This window comes from Echinops telfairi, unplaced genomic scaffold (genome assembly GCF_000313985.2).
Source record: "Echinops telfairi isolate 266 unplaced genomic scaffold, ASM31398v2 ScPeMD7_5592;HRSCAF=6446, whole genome shotgun sequence".
NCBI lineage: Eukaryota > Metazoa > Chordata > Mammalia > Afrosoricida > Tenrecidae > Echinops > Echinops telfairi.
The window spans coordinates 54,215,386-54,237,189 of NW_022109491.1; the positions used below are offsets into that span (position 1 = coordinate 54,215,386).

Below are 21,804 nucleotides of genomic sequence, written 5' to 3' on the forward strand. Positions count from 1 at the left end.
TTTCTATAAAGTACTTCTAATCAAAATAAACAAATTTTAAAAGTAGGTCATTTTTCCAAGATAATCATTGTGAAGATCACAATGAAGTCGAGGACTCCTAAATCCTCAAGTTTACTCTTCGTACTAAGTGATTCAATCCCCAGTTGAGCCAATATGAAGTTCATTGTTCAGTCTCCCAATTAATCACCACAGAAAGCATTATTTGCCAAGTGAAAATCCTCTATTTTGAAGCCTTAATCCCCTCACCAGCTGAGTTTACCACAAAGACATGAATATATAATTGAGACATAAAGAAAAGCTTGTCAACAAATTAAACTTTCTAATTTCACATCAATATATTATTTCTCAAATAGTATTAAATGAAGCTCTCTTAAAAGAAAAGGAAAAATATTGCACTCCAACAACTCCAAAAGTTCTTCAGCAAAATACCATTAAATTTAATACCAATGATAGACCCTCATTTATCACAGATGACACTAAATATCTACGTTTTAAGATATACCCCATGCAATCCTATCTTAAAGACTGGAGACACTTGAAACTTGGGGTATTCTCCCCAGATGCATATGGACGAGCAAGCACCAGTGAGAGCTCTTGCTGGAATAGCAAAAGCAAGTTCATGGTATCCAGGTGTCCAAGAACCATGGGCCCTTCCCTGCAGCCCTCCTCCTCTGGAATAGATATTTTTATCCTCTTTATAGTCATCTGGTTGATGGAGTAAAAATTAAATGCCATATGCTCCATGAGGGCATCAAGATGTTCATGCAGCAATGGAATTAAAAGATAGTTCAATTCTTCCATGTACTTACTGAAGCCCTGTCATACCCTAGCAGACCCCCCACCCACCCACCCCCACACAGAGCAAAGCAAAAGGCATGTTAGTTACACTGTGGACTTGTTCCTTCAGAAATACTCCATATTGTGACAAGATTGTAGAGCGAATAGATTAGCCATTTTAAACTTGGATTTGGTGGTGCAAGACTCTAAGAATCTTTCCCCTATCTTAACCCTACAGGGGACATCGAATCTGATCTGGCCAAGTTCTTTCCTTCTTCTAGCCCAGTGCTTGTCATTTTCTATTGTTCTGAGAGCCTTTAGGACATTCATCCTTTATCACAGCAAATTAACGCAAATTTTCTTTGCATTAAAAAGAGAAGTGATGTTCTTGCAAACATGAAGGAGACTGAATCCTATTTCTTCTCATTGCACTTCTCTGGGATTTCAGGGTCATTCCAAATTAGATGCTGCCTCTATTTCTAGTCATATGTTTGTTGAGTCCTTTGGCTCCAGGAACCCTGCATGTCCTCATGCTACATGCCACCACCCACTAGACATTTTCAGACTCTAAGGCATTCCACGTGCCATTGCTCCTGCATAGGATCGCATCTCATTTCCAGGAAAAGCCCTACTCACCACTGAAGAGAAATCTGATTAATCCCATTAGATTATTCATAGCATTCATATGTGCATGCAATCTAATGCTTATATCCTTATTAGAACAGCGTATGATCATTTGTTTCTAAGTGCTTGGTTTCAAAATACTTTTTTAATGAAATAAAAAATGCCCCCATTGAACGTTCTCAATTGGAAAAAGAAACAAAAAAGATGGATTAAGAGCCTCAGTCACTAATGGTCATCCCATCCTAATACTGTTGTAGATTTTCAGTCCTTGCATTAGAGTCCACCTGCAACCACCATGGTGCGGGGTCAAGGATGCTGTTCTTGAGACTCTTTTGTCTACAACCTATAGGTAGCCTTTTAAAAAAAATGTAGGGATATGATGATGAGGATCCTTTAGTGCACATTCTAAAGTTAGCCAAATCTGGGCCAGTGTGTCATAAAACTAGAAACAGAACACATGCAAACCTTACATAAGAATATTTTCATCACATTCATCTTAGATAAATAAATAAACCATAGGATATCTCTATATTTGAATACAAGTAGGAAGAAGTGTGACTACTTATTCAGAATCTGCTATTTGACCTTCCCTAAAAGTAAGATGACCTTATTTCTTACTTGAAAATTACAGGGATGCTTAAGCTACAGAAGGAATATAAGTCACTTTTCTCAACCTTATGGTACCTTGATAGGAATATCAGACTTCGCAGAGACAACCATATATGAGATCAAAGCTCTGTGGTAGCTGAAAGATCTTCCCTTGGAGGCTCGAACTGCTTCTCTGGAAGGATGCTGCCTAAAACCTTCAAGTATTTGTTAGAAAACAGGAAGATCCACCTGAATTTGCTACTCCATTAGTTCATAAGCAGCGTGGCGCTCCCCCTTGGGGAGGGGGATCCTACAGTTGTTTGTTTATCTGACCAGGAGGCAGAGTTGTGGTTTTCACCTGGAGGAGCTGAGTTGTCTCATTTGGACTCTGTGTAAATTTTGTAAATCCATTTCATGTGTAATGCCCCAATTCCTTGTCATTTTCTAGGATGCTGAAATAGTTAAGGTTTATTGTGTCAACCTGGCTGATAAACACATGGGGGGTTAATTGAAGGGTGGAGAGATAAATGGCTCAGTGAGCCTCACCTTTTTAGTTCTCAGGTCTCTTGATTTGTGATGGTTGGACAAGGGTGCGGCTACCTTAGCCAGTTCCCTGCTTCAGCTGGCAAGGCTCACTTCCTGCAAGACATCCCTGAGGAGAAGCCACATGGCCCTACCCTGATGCAGCCCTGAGTGCTTGAGTAGCCGCATGGAGACCCCTGCCAGCGCTGAGATGCTTACACGCTCATTGATTTGGTTTTCTTCCTGCAGTCAGAGTCATTGCATGTATTTTTCGAGATCGGTGTCAGACACATGGACTAACGTTGGACTTGTAGGCTTGGACAGCACTGGGTGGGGATGCTTTCTTAATGTACACTTAACCTTTATATAAAACTCTCTCTTATACATACATATGAGTGTCTGTGGGTTTGTTTATCTAGCTCACCCAGACTAACACAGATGCTTTGAGGGACACTCTAGCTTTGTGGTAGAATTTAATTTCCTGATTTTTTTCAACATTCTGGAAAATTCAGGCATACAGTCTCATGACCAGACCAAAGATGCCTTTTCATCTGTTTCTGGAACAGGGCAGTATGAGTCTGGATGATTCGGAAAGCAGTGTGCAAGGGCACTGCGATCTATTTTCACTTGGAGACCTGAGGAACACAAATGTGCTGAAAAGGTGAATTCTGTCTATGCAGAAATAGACTCTGATATTTCTCTCCATTGTGGACTCTACAAGACACAACTTGAACAGAAATAAATTAATGTAAAAGTTCTTTAAATGCTATAGGGGCCATGTAGTGCCAGCCAAGAGGTCATGTTGTTTTCTAGGGGACGTGGTTGGAAAGACAAAAAATAAATCTGCCTTTGAAGTCAAGAGGATTAAAGTACATTATTATCTTTGATATTTTGCATTTCAAATTCTCTTTTGTCTCTTTTGTTCAAGTTTTGGCTTTGGGTGGTGTGGGCGGGAAAGTCTACGGGACATAATTGTCTAGAAATTAAAAGTTATTGTTCCTATTATCTTAATCATAATAATGAGTTTGGCTTGACAAGGTCAATTAATTATTCAGGATTGGAAAGCAACACTATTATATATATCAAGCAGGTAAAAGGAGAGGCTTAGTAACAAGGAGACAATAAAGATAAATGAAGGCAAGGCACAACCAGAGTCCTATTGTTTGTAAATCTCCTGCCCAAACGGGATAGCACCAGACACAGTCCCTGGGTCCCTGGAATTCCACTAGCACCGGAAACTGGAGACATATCCTGGCTACTTCTTTCCCTCATTGCTGTCACCTTTGGCAGACATTAACCTTTCCTCTTTTCTACCTGAGTTTAACGCTGTTTGACTTCAAAAGGCAGGTAATTAACTATCAAACAATAGCGGGATTTTCAGATTAATTCTTTCCAGGAAGAAAAGAGAAATCTCATTTATACCAAACAAAAGGGAGGAGGTGATTAGATGTTCAATTGACAATAGAGAAACTGAGATAGGGCTGGTTTTGATGAAGAGGCCAATGCTCTTTTATTATTATACTAACACCCTTGTTTTTGTAAGCACTATATTCTACTGTTTCTGTCATGCAACTGCGTTTCTCTGAGGGAATTTACAGCCCTTATAGGCATAGTGTCCAGGGCTGCAAAGTTGGTTTTCTGTGTTTAGAATAGGAGGACCTTTTCTCAGGCATTGCAGATGGTCACAGGCTCAGTCGACATGAAGTCCCACCCCTGGGGGTTTTCAGCACACACAAGTAGGGCTTCGGAGATTGTCTTCCCAAGCCATCCGTAATGTATTGAACAGGGCAGTTCCCCTAAGCATGTGTTTTTGTTTGTTTCTTTGTCTTTCATTCTGTGTATCTTCCAAAGGATCACTGAAGACAGAAGTATGCCCATTTCAGATATACAAAGAGGTCTGGTTTAGTAACATCATCATGGGGTGAACAGGCTAAATATATAAAGCTAGGATCCAGCCACTTATTAATTATACTCATAAAGCAAGAAACCCCGAGGCAGAAAAAGATGAGAATATTAGACCCAAATTTTATTAATCTTATATAGCTTGCCCTCATTCTGGCCTAAAAGATTATTTTCAGGCTGTCTAAATTGACATGGAAATCCATGGCTCATATTTACCGCCACAAACTTATTTTCAATGAAGCGCACTGGGATCACAAAGCCTGAACTCATCTACCTCTGCTGTTGAACAGCAACTAAGTCATGTTTTGTTAGGAACCTGTCCAGGATTCAAAGATGACAGAAAACTCAAGGACCTTGTAGACTCGTCCTTTTCCCTTCTCAACTCCCATCATTAACTAGTTTCCCATTTCTGTCTATTCTCCAAATGTATCGATGGAGTCTGGCCTTACTTCTCCATCTTTGCTGATAAAGAAACTCATGTTGTCAACTCTCCCCCACCCCAAGAGTTTTATTGGCACATAATTTGCATATTATACCATTGAATAGTTTAATCATTCTATCATCACATATCAAGGAGGACTGTACAATCACCACCACATCAATCTTAGAGCATCCCTTCCCCCCACCCCCCGCCACCCAGCCCCATGGTTAAATTGCTTTTAAAATGTGCTGTACTATCACAATCAGTTCTAGTGCTCCCTCCCTATTCCTGCCTTCATCGTTTGCCTCAAAGATCCCCTTGCCCTTCCTTTGCGCAGTGCCCACCCCCCCTATATTCCCTATAACCAGAGGTGCTCAACCTGTGGGTTGAGACCCCTTTGGGGGTCAAACAACCCTTTCAGAGGGGTTACCCGATTCATAACAGTAGTGAAATTACAGTTATGTAGTAGCAACGAAAACAATTTTATGGTTGGGGGGAGTCACCACAACATGAGGAACTGTATGAAAGGGTCACAGCATTAGGAAGGTTGAGAACCACTGTGTTCTCACAAGGCTATAACCCCTTGCATCAATTATTATCATTATGCTTTCACTCCTGTGCTTCAGAGCTGGGACATCCTACAAAAAACAATTAAAAAAACAAATCGCACTAAAGTGGTAAGGATAAGATCATATTAGTATAAAGACAAAAATACAAATAGTGCATAAGAAGAAGACCCCATCAACATTCAAAAACCCAGGGAAGTAATTTTTGTTATGGAGAAATTAAGAGATGCTTGCACCCAGTATAAATTTAGGTCATTTTTATAGGGAGGTCAACTAGACAAATAATAGTGTTCAATACAGCATCATCAATATTACAATGGTTCCTGCCTGATTGTAAGGGTGTTGAGGACTCTTGGCTTTGGCTGGAGCACCTTAATGAAATGCTCAGTGAAGGTAAGGGTGCTACAGCAAAATGTGGTGAAGAAAGCAGATGATGCTTGGCTATCAACTGGAATAGTGTCAGGGGTCTTAAGGCTTGCATTCAAACAAGCAGCCATCCAAGGGAGCAGTCAACTAAGTCCACACAGAAGAAGCACACCATCTTGTGTGATCCAAAGGTGACAATTACAAACGTTGAATATGGTAAAGGGAAAAGTAACAGAGCTAAAATTACAAATACCCAATTTGTAGAGGCTATGGAGGACAGTGGGAGGCCAAAATCCATCTGCAGAGTATTGAGTCAGACCACGCTGTTGGCAGATTCGCTGTAGCAAGAGTCCTGAACAGCCTTCCTATCAGGCGGAGACCACTGTAATCTTGATTGTGCTATGTTTTGTTTTTATAACTGGCCCGAATTATCTTTTTTGTCACTCCCAGGAATTTTACGGGAAGCTCAATTTGCTCCAAGAACTGTCTTTGGCATTGGAATTTCAAAAGATTCCACAGCTGAAATCATTTCCCTGAAAGAGATCATTGAAGCACTGCCTCATTGACTTCCTTTGGAGGAATATCTGGGGTAGCAGAAAATCAAGAATGGAGCGTGGAACCCGAATCACCGAAACCTTGTAAGTCCCGTATTATCTTTAGACCCCCATCTTTCATTTCCACCCTCTCTTTGGGACTCCATTCTCATTTTCACATCACACCTGGTCCTTCAAGCTACCCCTGCTGTAACATAGAGCAATTATTTAGGGCTCTAATAGAACTATTATATGATAATAGAGATGCTCTGTGTTTTCAGAGTCCAATATAGGTGTCACTGGTGATAGGCGGCCATTGAGACACTTGAACTGTGACTAGGGTAACTGAAAAGCTGCATTTTAATTTGCACTCCGCTACGTAAATGACTACTTAACTCAGACACTTTACACCATTCACCTTATGCTTCCATCTTCCCCCAATTGACCTCCCAAGTCTCCAGGGTCTCTCTCCTCCCGGAGAATGTTGGGAACCTCACAGAGAATGGCCATTTGAACTCCAACTGCAGTCCTGAGTCTCTCTGGGAGTACAGAGGAGAAAATGTATCAACTTCATACTACAGTCTGATTGTGCCAGTAGCTATAGTCTATGTACAGATCTTATCTCAGAATTGTACTTGGATGCCCACTCTTGAATAAATGTAGTTTGGCATGCTTCTATATGATCCATAGTTCTACTACATAAGAGTTATTTCTCCAAACTTCTACACTATTTATTGCAAGCCAAACCACAATGAACTCCATCTGTACTGCAGCCAGTGAATCCACCTTGCTGCTGCTGCTGCTGCTGCTACTGATCTTAGGTGCTCTCAGTCCACCCTGTAGATCGATGGAAGTCACCTGCCTCCATCAATATGGGAAACCTTCAGGAGCATGGAGAGAGCTCTGGAGCTGGCTTCATAAAGCACAAAGTGAAAAAAGATTCCATAGTAGCAGGTAGCCAGAAAACACAGAGTAAATGTTTCCTTGCTACAAGTTACAAAGTGTGATCAGCAGATTTTTTTAAATAAACCAGAGAAGAAGCTACAATATCTGAAACATGGATTTGCTAGGTGATGGAAGGAGAGAAGGCTATCCCCACAGCTGAAAGTCTGGAAACTGTGAGTCCAGAGGCACAGGTGTGCACTCGGCATGAGGATGGGTAGGTAGTCAGCATCACAGGGTACTTCGACTACTAGAAAATTGAACCAACCTGAGTTCATTATAGGTTATTCCTGAATGTTATTAAAATACCTGATCAGAAACATAAGGCAAGGCTGCTCATATTTCAAGTGTTTCCACCAGTGTTAGAAGTGGGTTGGGGGGGAATTTGGTGACAACGTTTTGACTGTTCAAGTCAAATGTACGCCTATGATCTTTTATACTCAACTCTCTAATGCCCTCTATTTAGCAACCACTTTCCTCCCATCCCTCAATGGTGGGAAGATGAAGTTCACCGGAGGCTTATTTCCTATGTAGGTCCACAAATGGATCTTGGGCTTCCACTGTCAGCAAATTCCTCCCTGTGATGCATGTGGGACCCGACCTGGTTTACAAAATTTCCTGTATTTTTGGTTTGTATGGTTTTATTTATACATATTAGGGAGTATCTCAGAGGAGTTATATCATTGGAGGGCCACCCTCTTGAAGGTGTGTTATATGTTTTTTTCAATAATCAGTATATGAAACCCAGGATGGATGAACCCATAGAGATAGCAAGTAGAATAAGGGATTCAGGGGGAGGGGAGTACAGTGGTGGTGATGGTGGGAAAGGGGGACAATGTCAAGGAGTCCATATAGAAAAGAAATGTTTGGAACCTGATTGTGGTACAAATGTACAATTCTGCTGGATTTGTTTGAACTATGGAATAATATGATATATGTATTAATCCCCAATTAATAATTTAAAAAGAGAAGTGGGTTAGTACCCAGGAAAGACCCATACAGTAGCATCTAATTTCCCAGAAACTAAAGCTCCAGTAATGAGTTGACCAACTGTATGTGCACAGCTTATCTAGGTCCACCTTCTTGACATGCATGAGCCAACCCTTCTTCAAGGGCATCTTTCTATTCCTTTTATGTACCAAGTGCCTAACCAGAGTACCAGGAAATGGGGTTGTTTCTCAGTGAGTTTTCACTACATGTAGGAAAGAAGGCATGATTGGGTGTACGCATAAAGGACCAAGGGACAGATTCTTGTCCAGTTGCACAGCTAATGACGTGGTTGTCAGCAAGAATGAAGCATATTGAATCTCACCATAGAGAAGTTCGGATACAAAGAACGAGTGGGGTAGATGGGGTATGAGATGATAAGGAGAAATGCATCATCCCAGACCACAAGTAGCTTGCACATTCGTGTGAAAATACCATTCACTTCCTTCAGTGTGTGCTTATTTATATATGAGGTTGACTACGTAAAGATACATGCACACACTCAAGGGAAAAACATCAGTTGAATTATTTTTGTTTTTTTTTCCGCTGCTGATCTTTTTTTTGTTAATTGTCATAATACAATTTTGACATGTTAATATGCCTGATGCTCACTCTAGCAGCGTTCATCCACGCAGTGCAAGAGCAACTCAGTAAAATGCAGACAGCTAGCTTTGGCTAGGGGAATTTGGGTTTATGATAGATAAAATAAATGATTCCAAGGTAAATATATTTCTTTTTTTAATCCTGGATAGTGATGCATCCCTTTTCCAATAAAGAAACAGGGGAGTCTGCTTCTATTTAGTTTGTTTGATTGCTTTTGAGGGGAGTGGGGGTGTAGTTTGGCTCTGAAAAGCCATGGCCTGTGATTCATTGAAGTGTCAGTAATACTCAGTTTGGGCAGATCGACAGCAGATTAGCTGGAGCTGAGTCTGTGTACAAGACCAATGCCTTCTTTAACCTAGCTTGTTTCCAAATCAATACACCCATCAGCATTAGAAAATTAGCTTAAGATGAGATTCCAATACCTGGTTAGTGTGTCAGGCTAAGAGGGTGAGCATTTCCCATTAGCTGGAATTTGAGCAAAGGTTACAGTTACAGTAAGCCCCATCCCATTGTTCCCTCCCATCTCTACCCATGGATCGACTCAACTTTTTCTCTGGGCAAACATGCAAGACATCTCGACTATAATTCCAGCTGTTTGCTCCCATGCACATATATATATTAAATGCTCACTTTGTTCTTAGTGCTCTACCAGGTATTCAGCATGGAAGCATATAAGTGTCTGTTGGGGCAGGCTTTTGAAAATAAATAATGACTAAAATGTGGTCCTTCTTTTCAAAGAGCGATTAACATTATTCAATATTACTTCCTTTTTTTTTAAGTTAAATAAAGAAGATGTCTGTATAACCACCCTCCCCCCAAGGGGGACGAACAACAGAAAAGTGGGTGAAGCAAAACAGTGGTCGGTGTAGATACGGAAAAAAAATTATATAAATTATCAAGGGTTCGTGAGGGAGGGAGGGTGAGGAAGGGAGGGAAAAATGAGAAGTTGAGACCAAGGGCTCAAGTAGAAAGAAAATATTTTGAAAATGATGATGGCAACCTATGTACAAGTGTGCTTGACACAACGGATGTATGTATGGATTGTGATAAGAGCTGTAAAATCTCCTGATAAAATGATAAGACACATTTTTTTTTAAGAAAAGAAAATGTCTGTACCAGTTCATACTTCCTGCTCTCTTGTTATCATTGCGTGGTATTCTTCTCTCACTAGCAAGTAGAGATGGACGGGAATGCAGGGAAAATAAGAAATAGCTTTAAAATCCCCTCCTGCCTCAGATTATGCTACTGTGTCACAGTGGTTATGTGTCATGAGGTCGGTTCCAACTTCCAATGACCTTATGTGCAACGCCATCCTCACGATCATTTCTACGTTTGAGCCAAATGTTGCAGTCACTAGGTCAATTCATTTTGTTGAGGGTGATCTTCTTTTTCACTACTAAGTCTAACTTTTTTACTGATCTTCTACTTTACAAATAATGACATCGTTCTACAGATGCAATTCCCTCCTGATGACATGGCTTAAGTATGTGAGGTAAACTCTTGCCATTTTTGTTTCTAAGGAGCATTCTGGTTGGACTTCATCCAAGAGAGATCTGCTAATGCTTTTGCCTTTCCAGGACATTAGACCATATGATTATTTAAAGCAAACTGAAATACTAAGAGTTAGGCATTAGAGAACTGAAATGGTCCTAGAGTCTAGAGTTCACCCCAAGTTTATTTGGATTACCATCTCCTTTTCAAAAGAATATTTTAAAAGTTACTGAACATCCCGTGTTCCAAGCAGTTAAAAACCTTTGTACTGTATTCCATATTCTAGGATAAAGTATAGGTATCTGTTTTAATAGACACCCTGGATTGTTCCAGCAGCTGCCAGCAGGTGGCATGACCCATTTTGGAAAACACTGGCCTAGACTATCGATCTTTCCTTTTGAGAACTTGCAGTTTTCCTAGATTCAATCTCCATTTATTATTGAATATTTTCAGCTATTACTGCAATTATTCCTATTATTACTGAACATTTACAGCTGTTTCTCTGCCTATTGAGTGGTGGCACAACGGCACATGAAGGTTTGCTCCTCCTTTGTAATTAGGTTAACTCTCCTTTCTGTGGGCAGCTCTTCTCAGGCATATTTTGAATGCCTTCGAGGTGAGGGTCTCACTTTCGGCACTGCTATATCAGACTGCGGTTCATAAGGCTTTCAGTGGCTAAGTTTTCAGAAATAGACCACTTCTTCCTTCTTCCTAGTATGTAAGCTCCACAGAAAGCTATCCAAACTGGCAACTCTGCCTATTCCTCTGGCAGTTCACCAGACTTTAAATATTCTTTAAAACCCCATAACTCAAATGCATCAATTATTCCACTGTTTTCCTTATTTATCGTCCCACTTTCACATGCTTATGCAGCAAGTGAAAGTACCATAGCTTGGGTTAGGCACACCTTAGTCCACAAAGTAACATCTTCAATCAACACTCTCTATTGAAGTCTTCTGTAGCAGAGTTCCCAACAGGATCTGCCACTTGGTTTCTTGTCCACTGCTTCCATAAGCACTGATTGTGGATCCATGAAAATTGGAATTCTTAACAACTTCAATCTTTTCTCCATTTACCACAATGCTGTCAATTGGAACAGTTGTGAGGGTTGGGGTTCTGTCTATGTTACGTTGCAATCCATGCTGCAGGTTGCAGTTTTTGATTTTCATCAGTATGTGTTTCAAGTCCTCCTTTCTTTCAAACATGTTTTGTTATCTGCATATGACAGGTGATCATCAGCAGTTTCTCACACTGTGTAACTACGTTAAAGGTTCACAATCTGATTTAAACCAGGTAGTATTCTTTTTTTGTTCAAACTGCCTCTTGGTCTATGTAAAGGTTTCATGTGAGCACAACGGCATGTTCTGCAATTTCTATTCTTCCGAAAATATTGAGAAGCTTGTTACAATTCACACAGTCAATACCTCTGTAGAGTCCATAAAATGAAGGAAAACACCTTTTGGTACTCTCTGATTTCAGTCAAAATCTATCTGACATCAGCAATGATGTTTATCATGTGCACCACAACTTCTAACTCCAGACACTACTCTGGTAATGTACTGCTACGATCCTTGTTGAATTATTTTCAGCAAATACTTAACCATAAATAATGTGATAGTAAAGATTTTGTTCAATAAATTTCACATTCAGTTGGGTCACCTTTCTTTGCAATAGATAAAGACATGGCTCTTTTCTGCTTAGTTGGTCAGGTAGCTGTCTTCCAAATTTCTTGGCATAAATGTGCCAGTGCTTCCAGTGCTTCAGCACCTTGCTAAGACATTTCAATTGGTATTCCATGACTTCCTGGATCCATGGTTTTGCTAATGCTTTCAGTGCAGCTTAGATGTCTTGCTGTAATAGCATTTATTCTTGTTCATATGCTACCTCTTGAAACGGCAACCAGTTCTTTTAGTAAAGTGACTACAGATAGTCTTTGCACCTTTTTGTGATGCTTGTTTCATCCTTCAATATTTTGCCCATAGGATCCTTCAATAATGCGACTCGAGGCTTGGTTTTTTTCTCCAGTGCTTTCAGTTTGATATACGCTGAGTTTGTTCTTCATTTTCCTCTTTCTCCAGGTAGATCTTCATATACTGCAGTGTAATACTCACGTTTTCCTGAGATGCCATTTGAAATTTTCTGTTCAGCTCTTCAACGTCACTATTTCTTCCACTTGCTTTAGCCATTCTACACTCAAAAACAAGTTTCAGAATCACCTCTGACCTTCCCTTTGGTAATTTCCTTCTTTCTAGTCTTTTAAACAACCTTATTCAATCTTCTTTGTGTCAGCCCACAGTTTTTCAGGTCTTCTGTCATTAGTGTCCAATCATACCTGCTATTAAAATGTTTCCTAAATGCAGATGGGGTATACTTAAGTTGTATGCTGGCTTTAGTGGACTTGTTCTAATTATCTTAAGCTTCAAAATAAATGTGCATACGAGCAATTAGCATTCTGTTTCACAGTAAGTACCTGGCCATGTTTTGGTTGATGAGGTTAAGCTTCTCCTTCATCTCTTCCCACAGAAATAGTCAATTTAATTTATGTATATTCCATCAGGTGCAATCCACATGTAGACTCACCATTAATGTTATTGAAAAAAGCGCTTTTGAAATGAAGAAGTCATTGATCTTGCAAAATTCAAACATGCAATTTCCTGCCTCATTTCCATCACTAAGGGCAGATTTTCCATTTGCACATCCCAATCACCAATAATAATCAATGCACTTTGATTACAAGTTTGATGAATTACAAGACTGAAGAAGTTGCTAGAATACTTCATTTCTTTAGCACTAGTTCTAGTAGTTGGTTTGTAAATTTGAATAATAGTTTTATTAATTGGAACTCCTTATAAGTGTGTAGATGAGCTGCCACAGACAGCACTGTACTTCGAGAGAGATCTTGCGATGTTCTTTTCAAGGATGAATTTGATGCCATTACTCTTGAACTTGTCACAATAACCATATGATTATCTGATTCAATATGGCCAATATCAGTAAATATCACTTCAAAAGTGCCTATGATATTGATTTTTATGTATTCCATCTCATTGTTCACCATTTCCAATTTTCCTAGATTCATATTCATACATTCCAAAACTTGATTATTAGTAGACATTTTCAGACATTATTTCTAGACTTTCCACTCTCAAAATGTTCTGTATGTCTATTATGATATCAATATAAGAATGTTTTGGCTATGGTGATTGTACAATATTTTTTCAAAATCATTAAGAGTAAGTCTTACTTTGTGCTCTTGGAGCATTATCTATTCAGACCTTTTTTTCATAAAGTGTTTAGCATTCACATGAAGGCTGTTGGAATCTTGGTTACAATAGTGTTGGACTTATAAACCACTTTGGGTAATATTGAAATATATAAATACCAAGCCTTTCCTCACAGGGGCACGGACGATTTTGCCATTTACCCGTCTCCTTTCATGTCGGCTGTTGTACTGGGGGCTGTCGGTCAGGCTGCAGCATTCCTTCACATCCTGATAAGGCTTGCTGCTAGGTATTTTATTTTTAGATGCTATTGTTTGTGGAATTACTTACATAATTTCCCTTTCTGATTTTTTATTCTGCAACTTTGCTAAATTGTTTTACGAATTCTAGGAGTTTTCTTTCTTTCTTTTTAAAAAATCATTTTATTGGGGGCTCATACAACTCTTATCACAATCCATATATACATCCATGTGTCAAGAACATTTGTACATCCGTTGCCATAATCATTTCTCAAAACATTTGCTTTCTACTTGAGCCCTTGGTATCAGCTCTTCATCTTCCTCTCCCTTCCCATGCCCCCCTCCTCATGAACACTTGATAATTTATAAATTATTATTATTTTGTCATATCTTGCCCTGTTCGACATCTCCCTTCACCCACATTTCTGTTGTTCGTACCCCAGGGAGGAGGTTACATGTAGATCTTTGTAATCGGTTTCCCCTTTCTACCCCACCATCCCTCCACCCTCCCGATATCGCCACTCTCACCACTGGTCCTGAAGGGATCATCCACCCTGGATTCCCTGTGTTTCCAGTTGCTATCTGCACCAGTGTACATCCTCTGGTCTAGCTGGATTTCTAAGGTAGAATTGGGATTATGATTGAGGGGGAGATGGGGAGGAAGCATTCAGGATCTAGAGGACAGTTGTCTGTTTCATCATTGCTTTCATACTCTTGGATTCTCTATTTATCCATATCACCCATGGATAATGATGAAATTGCTTCTTCTTATCCACTTGGATACCTGTTATTTCTCTTTCCTGTGTTATTTTTTGATTAGGACTTATAATACCACATAGATAATATTGAATAGAAAGGGAGAGGTAGGCACCCTTTCCTCGTACACAAGTTCAAAGAAAAAATTCAAACAGCAGAAGACAAATAATTTGGACTTCTTTCAAATCTTCTATTCATCAAAAGACTTTATCATAACAATGAAAAGACAAGTTACCAACTGGGAGCACATCTTTGAAATCCTATATTCCATAGTAATAAGGTACCTGAAATATAGAAAAACTCCAATAACAAAAAGACAAACCACCTAATGATAAAATGGACAAAGAACATCAAGCTATATTGCTTAAAGTGGGCATTTAAGTAGCCAGCAAACACATAAAGAGATGCTCAATATCCATCAGAGAAATGCAAAGCAAACATTAATGAAACATTTTCCTCCTACTGAAAAGAATAGGATAAAATAAAATAACAAATGCTAGTCAGGGTGTGGAAAAATTGAAACCTTTATCCATTGTTGGTGGGACTGCAAAATAGTTCATTTCCTATAGAAAATAATTTGGCAGTGTCTCAAAAAACTAAAAATAGAACTACCATATGATTAAACAATAATTTTCATAGGCATGTACCCCAAAGTTCTGAAAGCAGAGACGCAAACAGAGACTTGCATGATAATATCGATTGCAGCACTGTTCACAAAAGCCAACAGGCAGAAACAACCTTAAAACCCATAAAGAGATGAAACCCATGAAAATGTGCCACCTTCAGTGAAATGCTGGTTGGCCCGTAAAAGAAATAAAGTCCTGAAATGAACGCTCCAGACATGGGTGGAGCTTGAAGACACTACACGGAGGGGCACAGTCATTCACACATGGATCTACATTGTGGGACTTTATTGATATAAAATATGCAGCAAAAGCAAGGGCACAGAGGAAAAGTCGATTGGTGATTGGCAGTGGCAGGAGGAAAGGGGAGAGGGGAGCGAAGACTAATAGGGAAGCCGCAACGATTCATAGACGGGCCACACAAGCAAGGATTGCAGTTACTGCCCATCAGTTGTACATGTGTAAAAAGTGAAACTGGTAAAATGAGTGTGCTACTGAGGCTGCTTTTAGAAAACCAAAAACCTCATGGGATTGAATTACTTGGTTTAGAAGTTTAGGGTCATGGTTTCATGGGACTAAACCAAGACCAAAATCAATGTCATTGATTCAATTCACACCAACCCTATAGAAGAGAGGAGAACTGCCCCTTTCCATTTCTGAAGCAGTCAGTCTGTATGGCAGCAGAAAGCCTCCTCTTTCTCCAGCACGTTGGGTGGTGGGTTTGAATAGCTGACCTTGTGGATAGCAGTCTAATGCTTTTTTATGGGACATCTTAGTGAATTGGCCTAATAATGTGTTTAGTGCTTCTGTTCTGTCTTATAGTTGATTGTGCAGTGCCTGGCAGTGCGGTCAGGTAAGTTGTGAACTGTGAAACACAAGGTAGGGATTGCGAACCCACCAGCTGCCGCATGAGGAGACAGATGAGCTCATCTGTGTCAGTCAAGATTTACAGCTCCCAAACCCCATGTAGGGTCACTATCGGTCAGAACCAATTCGGTGGCAGTGCGCTGGGTTCATCTGGTCTTAAAGGTGTACAACGGCCATCCACACCATGACAATTGGTTTCTCCTCACTGAGAGTCACAGAGGAAGAAGGACAATTAGCAATAAGGAGAAGTTATGGAATATGTAGCTAATTTCCCCTGTGAACAACTTCCTCTTTTGCCACAAGGTCAGAACTGGATGGTGTGTGACGAGCATTCCTGATCCTTAGGACCAATGAGTCTATAGAATAATCCTGATCAAAAGGTGGGGAAATGCAGAACAGCATGTCAAAAGTTCACAGATTCCAGATTTGGGGCTGAATGAACCCCTCAAACTATTGCCCTCAGATAAGCTTTAAAAATTGAACTAAAACTACTCCCCACCTCCCTCCCCCCACCCCCACGATCATTGTAAAACTAAACAATAGTTTTACTTTAACTAGTTAAAAAAAAGAAAAGTCTGCCCGGAGCATCATGCTCCACTAAGAACCCATATTCCATCAAAGCAACAGCAGCGACTTCAAGGTGCACATGGGATCTTGCGAGGCCTGCTTTTATGTCAGCGGGGGAGGGGCAAGTTGGAGAAGGAGGGTAAGAAAAGAAGTTGCACAACCTAAATATTATTAGCACTGTCCGTGGACCTGTCGAGATGGGGGAACTGGAGCAGGCTTTGCTGAGTATGTTCTCAACAGCCACACTGAAAACTCCAATTAATGCTGATTGCAAGAGCAGTTCCAAAGCTAGTCATATAAAGAACAATAATAAAAAAATTTTAAAAACCCACCCAAACCAACCAACCAAACAAACAAAAAAACAGTCATCACCATTTCCTTTTTGTAAGAAAGACTATGGAGAGGAGATAATAAAGCAATCAAAACTTGGTATAATCTAACGTTGCTACAGCATGAGGGATCTAAATATTCCACTGCTGAGTTCTCAAGGTAGAGCTTGTCACTACACAGTCCCTATTTTAATCCCTGCCTCCTCTCATTATTTCTATCACCGTTGTCAGAATACAAGAATCTATGTTCCACACGTTACAGGTCAGCCTTGTCATGATTGCTGTGCCATAATTATTCCAGGTTGCATTTTCCTTCTGAGAGCCACCTCTCTCCCCTTCTTTCTCTGGCCAATTATCTGGCTATGCTTGACTCTTCATTTAAAGAGAGAAACTTCGCCTGATTAAATCATTAAAGAGGGCAAGACGGAGACTTGCAGGAGAGGAGTGGGCGCGCCTCGAGCAGCCACTTACTTCATAAAGAAAGGGAGACTCGGGTCGGGAACCACGACGGAGGAGTCGTGACTCTATTGGCTAGGGGTTAAACTTCTGACACTTTATAGCAGTGTCTCATCCCTCCTAAAAAGCGTTAGAAAAATGAAAGAATAATGGCAATCACTTCCAAATTGAGAAAACCTAACTAACAGGCAGCGCTGTGTGTCAGGCTCGATTCTAAAGGTTTTCTATGAATGATTCAGGTTCATTCTCACCACAATTCCTCACATCATTAACCTGATCTTATGGAAGTAGAACACAGAGACATAGCTAATACCTTGATCAAGGTCTCATAGAACATAAAAAGGTCTGATTTAAAATAAGCTTTTACTCACTAATATTTGAAATTGGCACAGCCTAATAAAGTGGTATACGTATGACGATTTGTTTTTCACGTGGTTAGAAACTAGCACATTTATGCAAAAATAAACTCAGAAACTCACTGCCATTGAGTCAACTGTGAATCATGGTGACCCCATCAGGAAGGGAAAAACTGCTCGGGTGGGTTTCCAAAACTGTACATTTTTATGGCAATAGAAAGCCACGTGTTCTCCCATCCAGTGGCTGGTGGTTTTGAACTGGTAATCTTGTGGCTAACAGCCCAACACATAAACACTATAGCACCAGGGCGCTCCCACACCCATGATAGGACCTGCGATATACAGAGTCAAAGGAACTGAGTGGAGGCGGGGAGAAGGGAGAAGACCTGGGAGCTGGATGGGCAGGAAAAGGAGTTCTGGAGAATGGTCTAAGGCAGCAGCCAAAGCCCGTGGTACAAGATGTAGACATTCAAGGCAAGATGCAGGGCTAGGGACCTGAGAGACGCTGCAAGCAGGCTGGAAGCAATGAAAGAGGTTGTCATGGGCGTGTCTGCGATGGTTGCCCAGAACTAGTTCTGCTGTCCCTGCAGCCTGGGAGAGGCTTCAGAGTGTGTGTGTAGTATCAAAGTATCCTTCAAATGCTAGCCTTCAACTCACTACAGCAAAATTAAAGTTTGATGATACCGAGGGAACAGAGGGAGAAAAAAGGGATGGAAAACAACACCTACACGATTATTTTCTGAGAAAATACACCATTTGTACAGGATTTTTTAATATTTAAAATCTCATTCCTACTCAATCAAACTTATCCAAAAAACAACCGCAAAAAATAACCTTATAACTGCAGCCTAACAACGAAGCATCTGCTCGGGTGAGAAAAGACAGACATCTCATGCCCATCGAGAGGCACAGCCGAAGTCTCCAGTGAGGGTGGTTCAGCCTCCCTGCCCCTGTTGCAAGACTGCGCCCACCTACCTTGTACGATGAGGTGAACTCGGGAGGTCTTTGGGTGGTTGTCTGTCTGCACAGAGCAGGTGTAAGGGCCCTCGTCATACACATCCACATTTTGGATCTCGATGCTGTACTGGGTCTGAGTGTTGCTCAGCAGGACCACACGGGGGTCCAGACACCACTTATCATTTCCGGCATATAGGATTGTGCTGCGGTTTAGCCAGGCCACCCGGGTGACTCGGTTGTCAATTGTGCACCTGCAGAGAAGACGAGAAAAATAGGTCAAGAGCTTGGAGATAAAAATGGGAGCCATTAGAGCATTATCTCTCCTCTTCTGCTGCCCTCTGCCCACCAACCCCCACATAACTCAAAAGCACAGAGTCACGGAGCCAATTCTGTACACCACATGTGTATACGGGTAGAACTGTGGCCCTTGTGGTTTTCAGTGGCTAATTTCTGGGGGGTAGATCACCAGTCTTTTCTTGTGAATAGCTTCTCGGTGGACTCCACCCTCTAAACATGTTAACTATTTGCAGCCCCTAAGGACTTGGACTATGGAAGGGACATTGAATAAAGAAGACCCAAGGCAAACTGATGTATTTTGGTAAAGAATAATGAATGCACCTTGGACTGCCAAAAGAACAAACAGATCTGTCTTGGAAGAAGTACAGCCAGAATGTTCCTTAGAGGCAAGGATGGCAAGGCTTTTTCTCATATACTTCGATCTGTTATCAGGAGAGGCCGGTTCCTGGAAAAGGACATCATCCTTGGTAAGGTAGAGGGGCAGCAGTAAAAGAGGGGAAGGTCATGCACAAGATGGGTCAACACAGCGGTGGCAACAAGACGATGTGGGACCAGGCGGTGTTTCATTCAGTTGTCTGTAAGGTGTCTGTGAGTCAAAACGAACTCGACATCACAGAACTGACTGGACACAACAACAGGGACTCTGCCCCTCACCGGGGATGCTGATAGCAGGGTGAACTACACAGTGGGCTCCTCACCACAAGGCTACCAGTTTGAACTCACCAGCTACTCACCAGGAAAAAGACAGGACTTTCTGCCCCTGTAAAGATTTACGGGTTCAGAAATACAGAGGGGCCCTACAAATAAAACTCGATGCAATGGCATCAGTTTAGGGATTCTGCACTCCAGTATTATGCATCTCTTTCTTTCTCTTTTAGATCTATCCTGGATATCCTTTCTGGATCTCAAGAGAAAAGAGGTTAAAAGAGCACAGTCTCAGAACCATGACTGCCTCCGGCTTCTGGACCATGAGTAATTAAGAATTCCCGAAACCACATGAATCATTTCAAACCACCATCTAGTTGTAACCTGGAAAATGCTTCCATTCCCAGAATGTGTGATCCCCCACCCTTCTGGCTGCTAGTCTTCCCTCTGGAGAGGGGCTTCCACAAATCAGGAAAATCTCCCATGTGATCACTCGGGGGGATTGTGCGTGAATTATCTAATGAAATACTTATGACAATGCTTGAGAACATTCATTGGTAACATAATAAGATACAGAGAAAATAAGTTCTGTTAAAAGTACAAAACAGGTGGGGATGGAATGTCATCATTTTTCCCCCAACTGAGAGAACTAAGCCTCTTCTCTATATGTTAATACTACTGTTTCTTTTTCTTTTTTCTAGTTGGTATTTTCACCTACTGTATACCCACAAACAAAATGTAAAGTTGTATACATTTTAGCTTTACAAATAAATTTATTTTAATTAGTGAATTTGCAAATAGAAAATAATGAGGATTGGCTGCAAGTTTCCCAAGCTCCACAGCTAATGTGCTGCAGAGCAGAGACGCAGTTTTTACCGAGTGAATGTGATTATTCTCCTCTCGCACTAGTGAATTCCAAACTAAATATGGACCACCACATTTGTATTTATCTCCATAGTACCCAGCAGTAAAAATGTTCAATGGCTGCTAGACTGAAGGCATTTTCTAAAATCATCACGCTGCTAAGCCTCTATAAACATCATTCCCCCCACTGCTTTCACTTTTGCATCCAGGCTCAACAAACTCTGGAAGTACCCCTCTGTTTGCCTGCATGTGTTCAAATTCTCCAGTTACTCTCTGCAAGGCTCTGTCACATCGCTGCCTTTATTCATTTCCTTCTTTGGCGACACTGAGTTTGTTCTCTTGCTTCAGGCTAAATTCACAAACAGTGTCCTGATCCTGACTATAATGCTAGAAACAGTAATGCATCAGGGGCTGCATAATGATGCCTCAAATTTATACATTCTTTTGCAGTGCACACAGCACTTTCGCATCCACATTGGCTTATTCGCTTCGGTAACAAATCTGTGCACTAGGTACTTTTACTCATAATGACTTTAAAGAGTAGGACTTAAAAGACTTGGAGGACACCTGGATTTGCAGGGTCATCGTTAATACATGATGAACTAGGACCCCCACCCATGTTTTCCAGTTCCTTGTTCTGTGCATGTCTCAGAAGGTGCTCAGGTGTATTTTTCAGTGGGGAGGGACAAAGGTTTCCATTGAATTCTCAGAATGTTCTGTGACCCTTACAAATATAAACACTGCTACGGAACATATCACTTCTGCAGACAACCTATCTCGAGACCTGGCATTCTGTGTGGGGCATCTTCCCATCTGCACTTGTGTAAATGTCTCACAATCATCGCAGGCCACGCAGGCACAGGTGGGAAGTATCCCATAGGGCTCCTGTGAGGAAAACCTACCCGCCAGACATCCTGCTGCTCTGGCACTCAGCAAGGTTTGTGCAATTTATTGTATCATCACAAAATCTTACTATGGTTCCCTTATCACCCAAACCAGATGCTAGTAATCTTGAAGCTCAGCAACATTATGCAATTGGCTTCTATGATACTAATAAGCTTCAGAATCAAGATTCAAAATCAGCTTAGTTAGATGCCTAATTTAGTGTTCTTCCCTCTCTTGATGACCAAAAACAACCACTGCTGTTAAGTGAATTCTGACTCCCAACTACCCCGTGGAGCAGAGCAGAACTGCCCTGTAAGATTTAACAGCAGACAGCCACATCTCAGCTGGGGGCTTTAAACAACCAAACTTACGGTTAGCATTTGAAAGCTTAGCCAATGTGTCATCAGGGTCCCCTCTGTG

General features: G+C 40.9%; 1 protein-coding gene across 2 annotated transcripts in view; it reads right to left on the bottom strand.

Moving 5' to 3' along the window:
• The window catches only part of NTM (neurotrimin), a 1,335,738-nt gene that overhangs the window by 242,862 nt on the left and 1,071,072 nt on the right, over positions 1-21,804 (bottom strand). For both annotated transcript variants that reach the window (XM_004714205.2, XM_004714206.2), the window contains one exon: positions 18,712-18,944. In XM_004714205.2, the coding sequence (XP_004714262.1) occupies positions 18,712-18,944 (233 nt within the window). The remainder of the gene's footprint in view (positions 1-18,711; positions 18,945-21,804) is intronic.